The 20,385-nt window shown below is 39.8% G+C and overlaps 1 protein-coding gene across 1 annotated transcript in view; it reads right to left on the minus strand.

Moving 5' to 3' along the window:
- The window catches only part of dner (delta/notch like EGF repeat containing), a 96,773-nt gene that overhangs the window by 30,080 nt on the left and 46,308 nt on the right, over nt 1-20,385 (minus strand). Inside the window, 3 exon segments of the mRNA NM_001122791.1 lie at nt 705-871; nt 6,025-6,119; nt 9,632-9,913. Coding sequence (NP_001116263.1) covers nt 705-871; nt 6,025-6,119; nt 9,632-9,913 — 544 coding nt within the window.

Here is a 20,385-nt window from a genome sequence, read left to right on the forward strand (position 1 = left end):
TCCTGTAGATGTGGGTCTGGCTCTGTACATCTGTCATTGCCAAGCATTTAGCACAGGGCTCTGCAAGACGAATGCTTGTGGTAATTACAGAAAGCACAAAGGCTGCATTCGCTGACAAGGCCACAATGCCCTCCAATCTGTAGCTAAATCAACCTCTAGAGTTTCGCAGTGATCAGATATCAGCACTTTTAATTTTCATTCCCGGCTTCCACAAAGGCACCAGATTTTATTTAGGCCAGTAAGGAAGATTTGCCTTAAAAAAATATATAACTGCAATCTGCAAATGAGTGGCTTCAGATTAAATTGTGTATGTGAATGATATAGGAGCCTTAGATTGTAAGCTCTACTAGGGCAAGGCCTGATGTATAACCTCTGTAAAATGGGATATGTTGGTGCTTTATAAAGGTAGAATTTGCATTTTTCACCTCTCTCATGTAATTGCCAGCACACTTCTATTATAGCTCTGGGTTACAGTAAGTGAGGCCGCAGATATTGATTCCCTCGTTGATGCAAAAATAGCCCTTCAGCGTCATAATTCTTAAGCTGTAGGAAGGTACTGGAATTTTAACTCTCTTTTATATCCTGCTCTTTTACATAACCAGAGCCAGTACAGGAATGAGATTCCTAATGTCATTTGAAAATTGATTCACTTGTTGAAATTGATATCCTATGCACTGCCACTTTCATCACACAGAAACACGTACCAATAAAATAGTTGTTTCCAAGGGCTAACACTTCATCAGGGAGCACAAGCCCCCCCAGCGCCTGCAGCAGGGTAACACTCCTTCCATCTATAAGTGAGCACTGTTTGAAGCCACTGGCTGTCACTTTCCACAGGAGAATCAGGGCCGCAGTTGCATCCTGGGAGATCCTTACAATACACAAGCAGAGGAAAACTCAATCAGCAAAGGATAAGTAACAATTTTTTTTTTTATTATTTATATGTTCTAGATGGGCAGATACAAACTAATAAAGGCTGCACTGTGGTTGGGAAAAGAATACAGGCATGGGATCCCTTATCCGGAAACCCATTATCCAGAAAGTTCCGAATTAAGGAAAGGCCATCTCCCATAGACTCCATTATAAGCCAATAATTCTAATTTTTCAAAATGATTTCCTTTTTCTCTGTAATAATAAAACAGTACCTTGTACTTGATCCCAACTGACATATATTTAATCCTTATTGGGGGCAAAACAATCCTATTGGGTTTATTCAATATTTGAATGATTTTTAGCAGACTTAAGTTATGGAGATCCAAATTACAGATAGATCCCTTATCCAGAAAACCCCAGGTCCCGAGCATTCTGGATAACAGGTCCCATACTTGTTCTAATTTGGCCAATATAATGCTCCGGCAAGCGTTATGCTGCATACACCAGTTGATAGATTCCCTTTACTGATTCCTAATATTCCAGCAGAGTGTGGCAGGAAAAGAGTTAGTAAAGGCTGCCACACATTTCTGAAAAGTCTTAAGAGTAAAAAGTGACCTATTTTAGTGACAATACATCTTTTTGTTATTATTAGTCCCTGAAGTCTCAGTGAAGCGCTGCTGATTGCAGTATCAAATGTACTGCCATAAAGTTCCCTCAGAGCCCCAGCTGTATCTTCAAGGTAGAGGCACGAAGCAGATAAAAATGTGGCCACAGAAAATGTCCTTGGAAAGAAGAAACATATATGTATAGATTGGGGAAATAATACTGAGAATATTTAAGTCACATAAGTCTAACTTGCAGCTCCGCAGCTTACTTTGAACTATAGCTCCCAACAGACCCCGAAAGACTGCAGTTTAAGGGTAACAAAATGAAGCTGCAACAGATGGCTTGGAATACTGAGGATAAATTAGCAGGGAAGAAAAAGATGGAAAAAAACAACTACCCAGACTGAAATTCATAGTGAGGGATGGAATGGGAGAGAATAAAACAAGATAGTACATCTGGTGAGAGAAGGACAAACAGAACAGTATGGAGACAGAGCAGTCTGGCTTCCTCCGTATAACAGCAGGAAATTATAGGCAGATAGATTGATAGATAGATGGACCAAGATAATGATTTGTTTAAAAAATCTGACTATAACCACCCCCGTAGTATTACTAAACATATTGTATTCACACTTCTTAATCTCTGCTTAAGTAGAGTTATATTTTTACAATATTCTTCAAACTTCGCTATAAAGCAATAGAGGTATGGGACCTGTTATCCAGATGCTCAGGACCTGGGGTTTTCTGGAGATGGGATCTTTCCATCATTTGGATCTCTGTCTAGTCTAGAAATAAACCACTTAAACATTAATTAAACCCAATAGGGTTGTTTTACTTCCAATAAGAATTAATTTAAACTCTGCTGCCAGGATCCTCCTGCTCTCTCCGAAGAGGGAACCTGTTCAGCCTCAATTAAGCTCTCTTGCATGGTTACCTGTTAAGGAAAGGATAGCTTACAAAATCCTTCTGCTGACATTCAAAGCCCTTCACTCCTCTGCTCCTCACTACATTTCTTCACTGGTCCCCCTACATGTTCCTGGTCGTCTCCTCCGCTCCTCTCAGAGCCTCCGTCTCTTTACACCATCCACACCCACTGCACTCTCTCGTCTTAACCCTTCTATCTCGCTGCTCCTTACCTCTGGAACTCTATCCCTGAAAGATAAAACTCAGATACTACCTTCTGGAACACTAAAACATTATTTTGCCCAGTCCTGCACTTAAGGACAAATGCCCATACCTGATGCACTCTTACCTTCCAGTTTGTGCCTGTATGTTACCCAACCACTTAGATTGTAAGCTCTATGGGCAGGGACCTTCTTCCTACTGTGTCTCATACCACATGGCACTTATATGTATATACATATATATTTATTGTATTTATTTATTATATCACTTGTCCTCCCTGTGTGTAATTTTGTATTCTGTAGGACTTTACAGCGCTGCGTACCCTTGTGGCGCTTTATAAATAAAGTTATACATACATACATACAATTATATCTTAGTTGGGATCAAGTACAAGGTTCTGTTTTATTATTACAGAGAAAAAGGAAATCAGTTTTAAAAATTAGGATTATTTGCTTATAATTGAGTCTATGGGAGATGACCTTTCTGTAATTCAGAACTTTCTGTATAATGGGTTTCCAATACCAGATCCCATACCTGTACCTATATTTCATACAGTATATCCAAAAAAGGAGTCATTCTAACCACCAGGGGATGCTGAGAGTTGCAGATCTGCAACTGCACGAATGGAAAATGTGAGCCAAGCCTGGTAAAGACACATACATGAATATATATGCATGTTGGTAAAATAGCTGCCAGGCGGTAACTATGTCCCGTAACTCACTTAGTTGGTCTATTGAACTTACAATAAGATTTGTTGCTATTGGTAACTAGACCAGTGCACACTTTGCTAATACTATATAATAGGCAGAAGCAATGAATAACCAGCAAAATATAGCTTATTGATGTCATCAGTAATAATAGGTGTTCAGTGATGTCATTCATCTCACATGATTTACTGGAGCCTTTATGTGGTCATGGAATTTCTCAGTGTCTTCTAATATCCTTGTAATTTACAATATATAATTTACAATTCTCTATATAAAGCCAATAGTTACGTTATGGGAGTAATGAAAATACTGTAATACCATGTATAACAAATATATAAATTACAGACCTCTCTGCAAATGGGAAGTGACACAAGAGTTTTGCAATAGGAAGTGATGAATCAGCATGAATTGTGTCCTCTAGCAGAATATGAAGGTCACTGTGTTCCATTATTACAAATGAACCTTTATTTATTCACGTGCACAACCCAGAACAGACTTGCAACTGCTATGCAACACAGCAGGATTCGGTGGGAAAACTGAACACAGATGCATACAGGAGCCTTTCCAGGTCTCAGGCAACTGGTGCTACTATGGAGGTTACATACTTGAAGAAAAAGCCTCTGCTTTAGAATTAAATTTCCATGGAATGTACAAGGTGAGAACAATGTAGAGAATGTACCTATGGCAGAGCCACACTACAGGTCACATTCTCAGGGCCTCTACAGTTTTGCTGCAGAGTTAAGATGGCCATACATGAACCGATATTATCCTATGAAACGTTAATTGATGCGTGTATGGTGGCAGATGAGGCACCTGACATTGGCTAAAGCCTTGGATATTGGTCATATCTTGTTTCTACCTGCATATCTGACGATTCCACTTTCAGAGTTAGTAGAATGGATGAACAATATTTCCCGCGACAAGTGGTCATGGGAAAAATCATAATTGTAACGTGTAACTAGTGATGGGCGAAATGAATTCGCCGCGAAAAAATTTGCTGCGCGACAAAATAATAGCCACGGGCAACAAAATAATAGCTGTGGGCGACAAAAGAATAGCCACGGGCAACAAAAGAATAGCTGCGCAACAAAAGAATAGCTGTGGGCAACAGTTTTTTTTGACGCGCGACATTTTCGCTCATCACTACATGTAACCTTTACTGAATGGTATCCAGTCTGACACAGACTTTGGGTGCAGGGTTACCACCTGTCTGGTTTTGAACCAGACAGTTCAATCTTTACACAGGCTGTCTGGTTCCAAACTGCTTGTCCGGGTTTCACAACCTGGAAAACTCTGACTGTGGGACACAGGATTTTGACCAGGTTGCTATAACTAGATTCCCATATGCCATTGTTCCTGACCTAACAAGCCTGGATTTGGTCCTGCACTAAGGTAAAGGTGGCAACCTGAGTTTCCCAATATTCTTGGAACTATGGACTAAGTGGGGGCCCAACCATATATTTATTGAAGACAGGGAAAGCAAAATGAGATAAATAACTCATATTCACCTCTTATATTTCCACAGGGCAGACCCAAAAAGAAAATAAAAGATGAATCTATTGCAGCCCTTTTATGATAAACATCAGCCAGGTGGAAATACTGACTACCACTAGTTCCAAGTGCTGCTTTCTCTAAAATGGCTGCAGCAGTGATCACCCAGTTCAGTGCATATGCCTTCCCTCCTCTTCTGTTGAATTGGTCTCTCGGGCTACATTTGTTTCCCTGTGATATGCTCGGCAGCACCTTTGATCCCCTCTAAACTACAACACGTCTGTGTGAGGGACAGGTTGCATAATAACAACACATGCCCTAATTCCAAAGAACATAGAGAATCCAGCAGTGCAATGGGTAACATATGAATATTAAAATTCCAGATGTTTCACTTTTATGCTTTTAGGTCAGTTTCTGTTCCATAATCCATAACCAGCTGCTTTCAAGTTTTTTTTCCAGACAAAGACCTTTAAGATTTAGATCCTGTAATTAGATTGGTCAGTGCAATATCCATAGCATCTGTTAGTCATCAAAAAGAGAAAATACCAGGCTATTATCTAGTTAAGACTAAATGGTTTAAATGGCAACCAGCACTGTGAAGAATGACTATATTAGTATGGGTTACAGTATATTTCAAATTTTATAACACAGGGCTCTGCAGATTATAACAAATTATCCCTGAAATGGGAACCCATAGCAACCAATCAGCAGGTAGCCTTTAAAAGTCTGAAGTAAGAATAATGAAAGCAAGCATTTTATTGGTTTATATACATTAGTGACCCAGGATATGCATCAGTAAACCTGGTTTGTGTGCTCTCTTCCAATTACTCTCAAATACATTAATTACTGCTTTATTGCTGGAGGATAGTAGGTTGCCTATTCGTGGTCTAGTGAAGTGGTGGTCACATTTTTTCAGTTCAAGCCCCACTCATGGGTCCAATCTTGGCCACGGCCTCACTTGAGAACACAAAAATATCTAGGACAGCAAACTTACCCAAAATCACAACTGAACTAACCTTTCAGGTGTATCTAATAGACCAAAAGGCCATTCTCCCCTATTCTAACTGGCCATCAGGATGAGCCCACCCTGCCACTGCTGTAAGCCCCTTCCCCCCCGGGGGGATCCCACAGTGTGGGAGCCACATGTCTAGGGCAATAGAACAGAATTCAGTTAAATGCAAATTGGAATTTTTCAAACATTTGGCATTGAGCCAGTGTCTTACTTCACAGATGTGTTCTCTGCCACTTCAAATGAAACCAGCCTCCCTCCAGAGGAAGTGTTGGAGCTGGCGTTTCCACACGCAACATCTGGAATTATCTGCAGCAAACAAAAAAGCACAGGTGCCATATTATTAGTATTTAAGAGATGTACAAGTATACACAAACTAATGCCCTGGTTTTTATCATCCCACCATGGCTGCTTCTTCCAGATAAATCCCATTCCAATGCAAAGGGCAACTTAGTATCAGATCTAGGCAAATGGCCTTCAGTTTCTTATTAAATGCAATAACCCACTAACCAATTAGCTCTAATTGGTCAAATGCTATGTTTTTCAAACTGTGAGGCTTACGTGAACTCTATAATCTCCATACATATTTGGGCCTGAAAACAGACACCATATTGGTGACACTAGGGCCTTTGTTTCACAATGACTTGCCCCATCGCAGTAAAGGTATGGGATCCCTTATCCGGAAACCCCTTATCCAGAAAGTTCTGAATTACAGAAAGGCCATCTCCCATAGACTCCATTATAAACAAATTATTCTAATTTTTAAAAAGTATTTCCTTTTTCTCTGTAATAATAAAACAGTACCTGTACTTGATCCCAACTAAGATATAATTACCCCTTATTGGGGGCAGAACAGCCCTATTAGGTTTATTTAATGGTTAAATGATTTCCTTTTTCTCTGTAATAATAAAACAGTACCTTGTACTTGATCCCAACTAAGATATAATTACCCCTTATTGGGGCAGAACAGCCCTATTGGGTTTATTTCATGGTTAAATGATTCCCTTTTCTCTGTAATAATAAAACAGTACCTGTACTTGATCCCAACTAAGATATAATTACCCCTTATTGGGGCAGAACAGCCCTATTGGGTTTATTTAATGGTTAAATGATTCCCTTTTCTCTGTAATAATAAAACAGTACCTGTACTTGATCCCAACTAAGATATAATTACCCCTTATTGGGGGCAGAACAGCCCTATTGGGTTTATTTAATGGTTAAATGATTCCCTTTTCTCTGTAATAATAAAACAGTACCTGTACTTGATCCCAACTAAGATATGATTACCCCTTATTGGATGCAAAACAAGCCTGTTTAGCCGGTTTATTAAATACTGAAATGATTTTTAGCAGACTTAAGTTATGGAGCTACAAATTACGTAAAAATTCCTTATCTGGAAAACCCCAGGTCCCAAGCATTCTGGATAACAGGTCCCATACCTGTACTCAGAATATGGGTATGAAAGGCTGGTGTCCTCTAGCTTTGGCATTTGTATAATTACAGCCCTGACGCAGATCTGCAGCAAAGATAGATTTCTGACTCAACTGCTACTTTTTAGTTTCTTGGTGAAAGAAAGTTTACAGACACTTTTGTGTATTTATCTTTTAAACGCCATTTTAATGCCAATTTTTTTTTAATTTTTTTACCTTACATTTGCATTATAATGCTAGTTTTAGCTTACTAACTGAGGCAATAGTAGCATTTTAAGCAAATATATTGTGTAAATCTTTCATCTGAGCTGCCTGACAGCATTGCCCCCCACCTTAAGCTGTGCCCCTTCTGTTCCCAGCCGCCATCTTGGTGATCAGCAAGCAGCACATCCACACTGGCACCCAAACTGGGATACTGGGCTACTGTGAATTCAAGGTTGGACTGGCCCAACAGGGCATTAGGAAAAAACATGGTGGGCCCTGATCTTGTTGGGCCCTTTTCACCAGGCATGTTGGTGGGTGAGCCGGATTGCTGTTGAGTGGTAATCAGTTGGGGCTAGAGAAGTAGTACGGTGGCAGAGTAGTGTAGAGGTTGGGCCCTTGATTCCTTTCTTCCCATGAGCCCCAAATACACCAGTCTGGCACTGTGTGCAGGTTCCTAGTTGAAATCCATTTCAAGACCACAAATGAAGGAAAGCTTTGTGGTTTGGTAGTTTGGAATAGAAAGCCATATTTACCTATTTTGGATCCCTCATACAGTATGTGCTTTCTAAAAATATATGGTTTCCTGGAGTTAACCTACTGGTTTTGGCCTTGGAATCTGAAGTACAGTATGTTGATTTCTGTGGTGGGTCTTTTGGAATTTTGGTAGTGTCCTGAGTTTTAGTTACATACAAGTCAGAAATCTCCATAAAACTATTCATATTTGGCATTGGAAGATTCATGAATCATACAGATTTCTAAAGAATAAGAAAGCCCAGCTTGTCCCGTAACAAATGATGTATAATTTTCCCCTTCAGGAAAGGCCCCTACAGTGAAATGCCAGCAAGTGAAATGCAACATCCTGCTGGTAAAATCCTTATTCCACCGACAGATCTAAAGGGAATAACCACATGGAGACTGGATAACATAATTAGCAACTGAAAACACACCCAATTGCTATTTCAGGTTTTTTTTTACATATATTCAGTTCTATACAGGTGTGTGCAATAATGGTTTTGCCCAACTATTTAACAGAGCTTTAGTGGATCCACAGCACTTTATTAACAATAAGAACACTGAGTGCAGAACATCTGTTTATACTGTGCGGCTGTGGTACTATAAATACTAAACTGTCTGACGGAGTATTGTTGTGATAGTTCTGGGTATTTTTATTTTCGTTATACTGTTATTTAAAGTATGCTTTAACATCTGGTATTGTTTTTATCTCTGAAATGAATCACTATAAAAGCCTCCTGCTGTTATGACAGTCATGCCATTTTATCCTTATGCTTTTGCAGAGGACTGAAATAAGAATGTTATTTATCTTCTTCTTAGGCTGCTCATCTAAGGAATCAGCACAAGCAATAAACATCTTACGTTAGAATACCTCACTGATACTTACGGCTGTCACTCTGACTTATTTATTTGTAACAGGTAAGCCAGGGTAAAGGGGAAATCATGTAAACAACTTGCTTCAACTTCAAGAGGGCAGAAACGGAGGCCTATGCTTCACTAAGGAACATCGGTATCCAAGACTGAAAGGGATATTCCAATAACAGACAGACATACAGACACCCAGATAGATAAATAGATAGATGGTATAGATGAGATGGATGAGATAGATAATAGATAGATGATAGATAGATAGATAGATAGATAGATAGATAGATAGATAGATAGATAGATAGGACGATGAAATAGATAGATGATAGATAGATAAATAGATAGGTAGATAGATAGATATATATATAGATAGATAGATGATAGATAGATAGATAGATGATAGATGATAGATAGATGATAGATAGATAGATAGATAGATAGATAGATAGGAAGATGAAATAGATAGATGATAGATAGATAGATAAATATATATATATATATATATATATATATATATATATATATATATATATATATATATATATAGATATATATAGATAGATAGATAGATAGATAGATGAGAGATAGATAGATAGATGATAGATAGATAGATAGATAGATAGATAGATAGATAGATGATAGATAGAGTCAGAAAGACTGACTATTTTAATCCACTCAAAGAGTGGTGAACATTAAAGAAACGTATGAAATGAAGACACCTTTGTTGCATTGTAAATAATGCTTAAATATATATCAAGGCCGGTATAGAGAAAAAGACCCCAAAAGTGAGGTTTGACCATTTCTCACCTGCACTTCATCCCACTTTAGAGTTGTAACCTTCTGCCCCACCCTTGGCCTCCATGTTGGAAGTTCCTGGGCCGCTGGGGAGTGAGCCACCTCGATCCTTGGCCCTGTGGTTGAATGGATGGGCTCTGTATGACTTGGAGTAACAATTTCTGCAGAGTGTAGAGGTGCCTGGTCACAGTTCAACCCAGTGAACCCATCGCTACAGATGCACAGGTAACCATTGCCAAGGAGACTGCAGTTTCCATGGTTACATGGGTTTTCACTACAGGGGTCTGTTGCAAACTGGAAAGGGAGAAAAGCACAAAGAAAAATGTTTTGTTTTGTTTGCGATTGTGTGCATATAATTTGCTCTGGTTACCTACACGCTGTATTATTCTTTAGCCTTGATGTGAAATGTGAGTGCTCTGCAGAAACATAACAAGCAGTTCAACTCTAAGTACCAGAGGCTGCTGCCGTAGCACGAGGCCTTGGCATACCCTCCTTTTATTGGTGGCAGAAGGGCCCCATTCCTTGTAGCTGTGGGCATTTGTGCATGGCAGTAATGAGTGAAATATGAAAGGAATAATAATAATAATACACATAAGGAGATGCTCATCAACAATGGCATAAATAGGAAGAAGAAAGTACTGAGAAATAAGGAAGGGAGAGCAGAAAGGTCACTTATTGCATACAAACTGTCTATTTTATGTTTGTGTTGTAAATGTATGAAGGTAAATGTAATATAAAATGTTTAGAGCACACATATTTTTTAAATTTCCTAGATATTAGCAGTTTTTAAAATGCATTTCAAACAACAGTGCCCCCTGCTGCCCATTTTAGCCTACTGGCTACATTTAGCTGAAAATGAACATCCTGAGGAAGGCAATGTTTTGTAAGGTAGCCCTGCTCACCCCAAAAGCCCTAAAGTTGTTGTTGCTGTAAAATGTCCTCATACAACATGTAGCATGGGACTGAATACTTAGAATTTCACAGCTTGCACAGCGGCAAATAAAAAGGCCTAATCTTATCACAATCAGCCAAAAGTGCAGTACAAAATAGTGCTAATATACGGCAGGGCTGGCTTCTTTCAGCTGAACTCTTTTGCTGCTATACTGTAGGCAGTCAATGCAGAAATGAAGTGCAATATTGATAGTCTCCACTAACTGAAAAGCCAAAAATTGAAGACCAGTTCTTAAAAAGTCATTTAAGGTAGACTGCCAATACCCTATCTACTGAATTAGCAAACCTGTACAGAACTGCACAGAGATGGAATTAAGCTGGGGGTGAAGCTATGGTAAGTTCTGCTCACACCCATGTACCGGAGCATTATATTTTTATAAAGTACAAAATAGAGCACATTCTTCACCGGCCACCTTAAAGCTATGACAAAACATATCTGTAGTTAACAGGAACCCTTTGTGCCCCCTCTATTCCCCCGTTCACCAAGCAGCAGCTAAATGTAGAGTCTCTATGCTTACCCTTCTGCTTAATTAGCTGTAATTATATCACTGGTTAAACTTAATGGATGTATTCATTTTTTAAGTATTAATGACTGCTCTACTATGTTCTTTCTTTATTGTGTGTTCATGCTGTTTCCATGTAGACTATGACAGTACTTGATATAATGGACATTCCACATAATATATTATACAATACTGGTACTACAAGGTGCCTTTTCCTATTGTACATCAAGGTCATTTTAACTACAAGGGCCTGCAGCAGACAAAGGCTTAGGTACTAAGCACATCACTATAGCAAGATAAAGCTATTGAAGTATTTTTGCAGCAGAGTGGGGTAAGTACAGTAATATACACTGCTTAGAACGAATGTGCTATGTCTGTGTCTATGCATGTTCCCCCCACAGTCTAAAAAGGCAGAGTAATTGGCTCATGATACAATTCACCAGGGTATTGGTGTACAAGTGTATTTATGTGGGGGATTCAAAGAGCAGCAATATACAAATAAAGGCTAATAATAACCAAATATTCCTTTTAAAAATGATGCACTCAACTGATACAGGAAAATACAAGAAATGTGACTGACATAAGTACAGAAAAATGGTAACAATTGTTCTCAATTCCCATCACTCACAGGCTTGGCATAGCTCTCTCTCAAGTCTGTACAATAGAATACTGCTTAGTTAACATGGGCCCCTGCAGTGTTTCAGAGACAAAAGAAAATGCCTACCCAGTGCACCAGGGAAAGGAGGTTTATGATGGCATTTGTTATCCTGCAGATCTTTGCTCGCTCTTCCCTACTCTGGTTTAATGTGCCCACCCCCACCAATATATCAACTCTTTTAATGACTTGTATAAATTGAGTCATTAGTCTCTCCTCCTCCTCCATGCAGTCCCAAAGGGTTGCATCTCTGTCTGAAAGAAATTGCTTGAATCCTCTATCTTTCTCCTCCCCCACTATCCCCATCACTTTCTTTGTCTCTCGGCCCCTACGCGTGTCACAATATTTCCCTTTTCCCCTCCTGGTTCAGCTTCCATTTCTGTTGGTGTATGTCCTATCACCTATTCTTTTACATCTTTCCACCAACTGCCACTCTTTTCTACAGGCTCTTATACCTCCTATTCTTCATTCCGCCATTCTTTATTTTGCCCACATATCAGTTATCTCTGCTCCCTTGCTACTTCCCCATGATGCTGCCTGTTTGTAAACCATTTGGGAAGATAGGTATCTAAGGAGGGGGCCACATGAACAGCATGATGTTTGGTTCCCTAAAATGTATGCACAAAACTGAACTGGATTTTGCCAAAACTCCAGCAGAAGCAATGAACCTGCTATTTCTGTTTTGAAACAGTAAATTTCCCATATTGCAGGGACAAAAGTACATGTATGGGATTTACCATCCAGAAAGCTTCATTTTCCATAACATTTTGGTTCCATAATAGGAGCAAAACTTGAGCCTATTTGTAAATGTATCTCAAGTTGCATTGTGGGAATCATAATTTTGTAGCCCCTGTGCCCAAAGGGATCTGTGTACTTTCTACCCAATCAATGTCAAATATAAAGTACATGGCTCCCTCCCTTGCACCTCTGTGTTGCACTTTGTGTCACATTAATAGATGCAATGAGCACAATGTTAATAGGTCCAAGGAAACTTAGGTGCAGGCGCATTATTTATGGTTCTATGGTACATGCAAGTTTTGTGAGGTAGTTGCTATTAGAGGAGAGCCAGCTGTTAGTGATTGACTGAGCCCCATTGCCTTGTACTTGATGCTAACTAAGCCAAAATAAATAATTCAATTCATGGCCTCCCTCCTGCCTGTACATTATCCACCTACTTGGGTTATAAGCTCTATGGGACAGGGACCATCTTCCTACTGTGCCTACTGTGCCTAGCACACAGGACATAGAGAATACATACAGTATAAGGCAATAGCACATAGAGAATACATACAGTATAAGGCAATAGCACATAGAGAATACATACAGTATAAGGCAATAGCACATAGAGAATAACATACAGTATAAGGCAATAGCACATAGAGAATTACATACAGTATAAGGCAATAGCACATAGAGAATTACATACAGTATAAGGCAATGGGCAGTATATACTCAGGCAAATAAGATCATATTAGAATCTTATACTTCAGCAACACCCAAGGGGGTCCAAATTTTGTCGAATTTTGAGAGACATCCACATGCTTTATAGGTCAGTCTATTGGAGGGAAGGACTGACTTGACCAAGGGAGTGAATTGTTTGATAAATGGGGTTCCAGTTCCCATTCAGTGTAAAATAACTCGTTTTTTAGCAAATGAGAGTCCTGAGAGTCACAGTTCTGGTGTGCATATACTAGGGAAGTCCAAGTACTCACTGCCCTTAGCCCAATATCTGCTTATCCGTATCCCGTACCTGCACTGTATTGCATCATGTGTGGCTACACTTTTTATTCTCAAACTACAACATTGAATTTCAAGTCCTTTTCTGTGTATGTGTGAATGTATTTAGCACCTGACTTAGCGGTTCCTATTCCTCTGCCATCTCTGGCAACCTTTTGCCTTGTTTCCGGGCTACACTTTATACATTTAACAATATTATTTTTCCCCACATTGATTTCTTAATTAACACCATGCTGAGTTAAACTGTGTGTATTATTTCATCTGCTTGTGTGTTTCCCAGAGTTTTCCAGGCACTGACAGTATAAAAGCCAACTTAACGATTTTTTTTTTTAATTTAACAATTATTTCCACATTGTTTTCATGACATACGGGTGATGCAATTTTCCAGGCTTATTTTATTAGTCTTAACTTATAATTAATGATATACACCCAGCAAGATAAGTGTCTCATTGGACACATAAAGGCACCATGTGGCTATAATAACTACATTAGCAAATACATTGACTGTTTGTCAGATATACAAAGCGCTCTTGGCCTTTTTGTGATCCTCTTCACTTGCTGAGTTGAGCTATAGGAACCTGGGAACCTGCAGTTTCACTTTCTGCTCTAATAAAGACAGTTAAACTATATCCTGGATCATAGTGCTTAGCAGGAAACCTTAGTCTTGGGACCCCCCATTCGCTCCATTTGTGTCTTTGTTTCTTTCTCTTTTCTGTTCCCTCCTTTATGTTTTTCCTCTTCCCCTTTCTCCTCTCATTTGCCTTTTATTTTCCATTGGTCTTAAATTATTCCTCCTTTCTGTCTTTCATTTTCTTTCATCTTTCTGCCCCTCTCTCCCCTCTTGTTATTCTCTTCCCCTTCCATCCAATTTGCAAAAAAGCATTTATAAGTACAATATTAACTTCTTTATGCTACAGAGCTGCCTATTCTCTCCTTCAGTCTCATTATGTATCTGGCCCGGCCTGTGTCATACAAAGTAACTCTCCCCGCAGGATTTATGGTTGCAAAAGTGAATGAACACAGACTGAGGCTTCTTATGGCCTCCAAGGCTTTACTGACCTGTGATGTTGGATATAGGAAGCTATATCCTTTACAAAGGGTTTAGGGGTTCGTTTAAATACGCAAAAAATAGATTTGGTGCATCCCTACTTTAAAGGGATACTGTCATGATTTTTATGGTATACTTTTTATTTCTAAATAAGACAGTTTACATAGCAAATAATTCACTCTGCCATTTAAAATATTACCGTATATACTCGAGTATAAGCCGAGATTTTCAGCACAAAAAATGTGCTTAAAAAGTGAACCTCGGCTTATACTCGCGCTTATACTCGTATATATATGGTATATGTATTCCCCGTGGACGACCTAACGTACGTGCTGCCGCGCATGCGCGCAGCATTGTTGACTAGCAGCGGCTTCATCGCCGCGCATCGGTACAGCTGGACTTTACATGGCAGCGTATGTGCTCATTGTAGACAACCAGCGGCTGCATCGGCAGGCTCGGTGGCGCTCGGTGGGGTGCAGGCTCGGTGGCGCTCCCACCACAATAATGTGATATAGTGTGGAAAACTGCATCAGTAATGATCTCACGTATAAATTAATAAATTTTTTTGGTTACCGGTATGTCATTAAAACCAATCATCATTTTGTACTTACAGTTATAGAAGGGGAACAGTTGAACACCACACTTCTTTGTTATTAAAATTAAGTAGGTGTTTTGCCAACTGCATCTTGGTGTGTCAAGTGGTACATATATATCACAAGATACTTCATATTTACTTGGTTGATTTTTCAATGCCTATGATTAAGTTTGCCTGCGCACAAAACACGTTAGGCATGATGTCTTTAATGGGTCAATAAAGCTGAGTTTTAAAGTGGATATCCACTTGCTTGAAGCTACCTTTGGATATATGATTTTTCAATTCAGCAACTTGGAAATCTGAGCAGATGTTTATATTATTTTGTCACAACCATATTCCATTTTTTCAGATTTTGTACATTAATATTCCTGTACCAAAAACACACTTTAAATATGAAGACAATGAAGTCCAGATATTCAATTATTTATGGTATACTTTTAGTTCTAAATTACACTGTTTACATAGCAAATAAAATTGTGTTCTTAAACCAACAAATTTATTTTTTAGCTGTAATATTGGTGTGTAGGCGCCATCTCAGTGCATTGTGCCTGAGTCTGAGCTTTCAGCCAGCGCTACACATTAGAACTGCTTTCAGCTAACCTATTGTTTCTCCTACTCCCATGTAACTGGAGGAGTCCCAAGCCGCACTTGGATTTCTTACTATTGCGTGCTATTCTGATATGTACTGGGAGCTGATATCTTGATGCTTTCATATTGTTCTGCTAATTGGCTGCTGGGAGGGGGGGGGGATATCACTTCAACTTGCAGTAGCGGCTGCATTTCCCTCGGCTTATACTCGAGTCAATAAGTTTTTCCAGTTTTCTTAGGTAAAATTAGGTACCTCGGCTTATATTCGGATCGGCTTATGCTCGAGTATATACGGTATTCTTGAACCAAGAAATGTATTTTTAGCTTTAATATTAGTGTGTAGGCGCCATCTCAGTGCATTGTGAGTCTGAGCTTTCAGAAGGAGCCAGCGCTACACATTAGAACTGCTTTCAGGTAACCTATTGTTTCTCCTACTCCCATGTAACTGGAGGAGTCCCAAGCCGGACTTGGATTTCTTACTTTGAGTGCTAATCTGATATCTACTGGGAGCTGCAGCTTCAGTGCTGGATTGTAATGAAGGTGCCCAGAGGATTCTGCTGGAGAAGCTCTATTAACTGATGTGTTTTAAAAAAAAAACTCTTTTCCCCTGACAGTATTCCTTTAGGTCTTTTTGTTTGCATTTATTGACCCCAGTCAATGGCTACGGCCTATAAAACTGATAACACTCAGATTAAATTATAGATTACAAACCCCTTTTTGAAAAGATTTTAATGTTGAATGAAAAAATGCTGTCATGAAAATCAATTACACGAGGAAACAAAGAACCTAACTGTATTAGGGAATATACACATTGGTGTTGGGAACCAGCTGTACTGTAGTTTCTCTGAATATACAATCAGTACACAGCACATTACATTGTGATCACTACGTAATATAAATTATGCCTGTCCTTTGGGTCCAGTTTGTGCAATGAGTGTTCATGAAAAGCTATGTAATTGATATGAAGTCCTAAGGGGCATAACAAAGGGTCCCATGGCTCCCCCCCCCCTGCAGAATTATGGGTGATCCACAATACAATCAAAATTGTGGTACATTCCTCTCTCCAAGCACATTGGTCACTTGTGATATCCCTCCCCTTGTCCTGTGGGCCTCCTTCCCTCTGGGATGGCGCCCTCTGTACGTTTTTCTTCTAAAAGTCCTCCAAAAGAATGGCTTTACAGTGTAAGACAAGAAAAATAATTAGGGGTTTTTACCAGGAATACTATTTTCTACCTGTGAGCCATATTCAAATGCAAAAATATCTGGGTAGCAACACAAGCAGATTCCTGGGGATACAAATAGGGGCTATGATTGGCTATTTGGTAGCCCTATGTGGACTGGCAGCCTACAGAAGGCTCTGTTTGGCAGTACAGCTGGTTTTTATGCAACCAAAACTTGCCTTTAAGCAAGGAATTCAAAAACAAACACCTGTTTTAAGGGCCACTGGGAGCAACATCCAAGGGGTTGGTGGGCAACATGTTGCCCCTGAGCCACTGGTTGGGGATCACTTTTCGCTAATAAATAGAAACTGTAATCTTGGCATGGGGAAAATTAGACTGGATAATGTATAAGCAGCAGTAATGGGGAAATAGTTATGCCACATTTTTGTTAAGATCAACTATGAGTAGCATGGCCAGTTCTAGAGGCGCAGTTATGTAACCCCTAAATAAACAACGTTAAGGATGGTGAAATAATTTATTCAAAAAAAGAGATGTTGGATGGAGGAACACCAAGAAGTTCCACACCTGACTGAGGGGAGGGTAGGGCCTTCAAAGAATATTCCAGAAGCAACATCTAAAGAGCCAAAATAGGAGCAGTTTGGCCTTGGAGTATAAATCCTGGAAGATGCAAAATCTTATCTAACAGATGTATGAAGTAACTTCATTTTTTGTATGTTCCTGGGTGCAGTTATAACATTTCAAGGGGATATTAACAGAAAAATGTGCAAAATGTAGGCCACATGGGTCATTATGGGCATTGTGGTTTTCTGTACATGGAATAAAAGTCACTCTAATAGGTGCAGTGGTACTAGCCAGAAGCTTTTTATATATGTGTAGGGGTTTACCAAAAATGGGCCCTTAGGACAGGAACCCCTAGGACAGGCCACAGGGTGGTGATAGTTAACAGGGACACTGGGATGACTGGGTTGCTAAATAGTTAACAGGGTGTATACCTGTAGTTCGGGTTATGGCCACAGGGTGGTGCATAGGCCCATATAAGGGGTTGTAGCCATGTGCTGTTAGGCAGACATTTTGGGGACTGCTCCAGTAAGGAGTACCCCAGGTACAGTTAAGATATAGTAGTTTGGTAATAGGTCGCTCTAGGAGTGACATGTAGGACACCAGGAGTTTAGCATGGGCGGACATTGCCCCTCCAGGAGTGGTAGTGAGGTTAAGACCTCCCAGCGTTACATCTGCTGGAGTGCAGGGTACAAAGTGGCTAGGTAGGTGGACAAGGTCGCCGCTAGTCCAGGAGGCTGGATCTGAGGGGGCTTAGGCGAGAGTACCGGAGTGGGCTGCCTGTGGTGAGGCTGCTGAGGGGGTGCCTTCTGGCGTGAGTACCGGGGAGATCACCTAGAAGGGGACACTTGGCGGGAGTACCGTGAGTTGCCCAACAGGAAAAGGCTCTCAATGAGTAGTAAGGTGGTAAAGCCCTGCATGCTGTATGAATTGATATGTGCCACTCCTGGAGAGGTCCTGCCCTAATAAACCGATTCATCTGATTCATCATATTCCTTGTGTATCTGACTCTTTCCTGCACCAAGGATCACCTACCTGCCGGTAAGCAACTACCCCAGGGAGGGGCAAGGTACTGGGGGCTGTGTTTGTGTTTCAAAAACATCAACAGAAACACGTTTTACTTTTTTTTTCTTTATCTGATTCGAGTCTTTGTGTCCAGAATGGTAAGTATTTCATTTTATTTTCATCCCTATTTAAATTGTTTTGGTTAGTAAGAACTTACAGCAATTGTGTCAAGCGTAAATATTGTTAAGTTTTATTTATTAAATAAAGAATACCCCTCACCCTGATGCTTTACAGCTGCCAAGCGTAGGAATTATCCACATAATGATGCATGGCCTTCAACCACAACACTTGTACAGTCTTAACAATGGGGCAATAAATAGACCTTACACAATGTACTGTAGGCAGCTGTCACTTACATGGAAACAGACAGCCAATGTATACAAGTCAGTATTGACTTTGTTTTGTTCAGAGGGACAATCAAGGATTTGGATTCCAAGTACAATGCTTCGAAATATTGCTGGATATGTATTAGTCAATGACTAGTAATGTATCAATAAAGCTGGTCCTGCTCTGTTCAATGACTAATTAGCAGGTCTTATTTAAGGTACCACTAGGCCCTGGGCAAAATTCTACTGGTGGGCCCTTACTGCCCCAAGGAATTTGAGATAAAATAACACTTAAGTACATGAATTTCAATATAATAAGGAAGGCAGTGTATAAATGGTCTGCGCTTACTGAAATAGACTTGGTCCCCAGGTGGGTCACCCTGGACCAACAGCCCTGGGAGCAAAAAAATGACAAAATGGTAATGTCAGAGGAAAATTACAATAACCATGCTGTAGAACTCTCCCAATTGATTAAAATGAAGGGTCTGCTGTTCATGTAGGATGCTTCTGCGAAAAGTTATCCCAGATGAAAGGAGTGCTAGTGGGCCCCCTATCCTGGTGGGCTCTGGCCAAATGCCCCTATTTTATTTCATTTATTAATACTCCCTGCTAATTAGTATAAAAAGTGAAAACCATGATCCAGGCTAACAGAATCAGCAAATGTTCTGTGTACAGAAATAATGTAAAGACCCTCCCATTCTCTGACCTTCATATAAAGCACTTAGGAAAGCAGTAACAATGCATTGCTCTTTGCTTAAGACCTTCCGAGTGGTATCTGCTGCCTCTTTAAACAGTTCCATGATGTTCCTGCATCTCCAGTAAAATTCACTACAAACCACATTTATTACAATGACTTTCTCGATGGTCCCATGCTCTGGTCTCTAGAGGGATGGCAGTAGGTGATTTATCAAATTTTTCAAGCATATTGCCTCTCTGTGGCAGATATAACTCGAGTCAGTGAAATTTTGGATTTTCTTGTTTTGCTTTCCAATCTTTCTAAACTTTTCTTTCCATTCTAAATGGATTTCATTGTAAAGGGTTTATATAAAATGACTGGTATCACTGAGCAAAGTGCATGGCTATGGAAGAGGATTCTAGTGAGCGCAGCACAGGGGCAACAATGGCACTAAGTTTACCCAGGAGCAGCAGCCCATAGCAACCAATCAGCAAATAGAATTTACTGGTCACCTGTTTAAAAGAAAACATCTTATTGGCAACTATGGGTTACTGCTACTTGAAAAAAATGATGGATCACCTACTGCCATTCCTCTAGTGTCCAGAGCATGGGACCTCGAGAAGGTCATTGTAATAAATGTGGTTTGGAGCGAATTTTACTGGAGATGCAGAAGAGCAGGAACAGCATGGAACTGTTTAAAGAGGCAGCAGATACTACTCAGAAGGTCTTGCAAAGAGCAATGCATTGTTACTGCTTTCCTAAGTGCTTTATATAAAGGTCAGATAATGGGAGGGTTCATTATTTCTGTACAAAGAACATTTGCAGATTATGTTAGCCGCGATACTAGATCATGGCTTTCCCTTTTTATACTAATTAGCAGAGC

This window comes from Xenopus tropicalis, chromosome 5 (genome assembly GCF_000004195.4).
Source record: "Xenopus tropicalis strain Nigerian chromosome 5, UCB_Xtro_10.0, whole genome shotgun sequence".
In the NCBI taxonomy this organism is placed as follows: Eukaryota; Metazoa; Chordata; class Amphibia; order Anura; family Pipidae; genus Xenopus; species Xenopus tropicalis.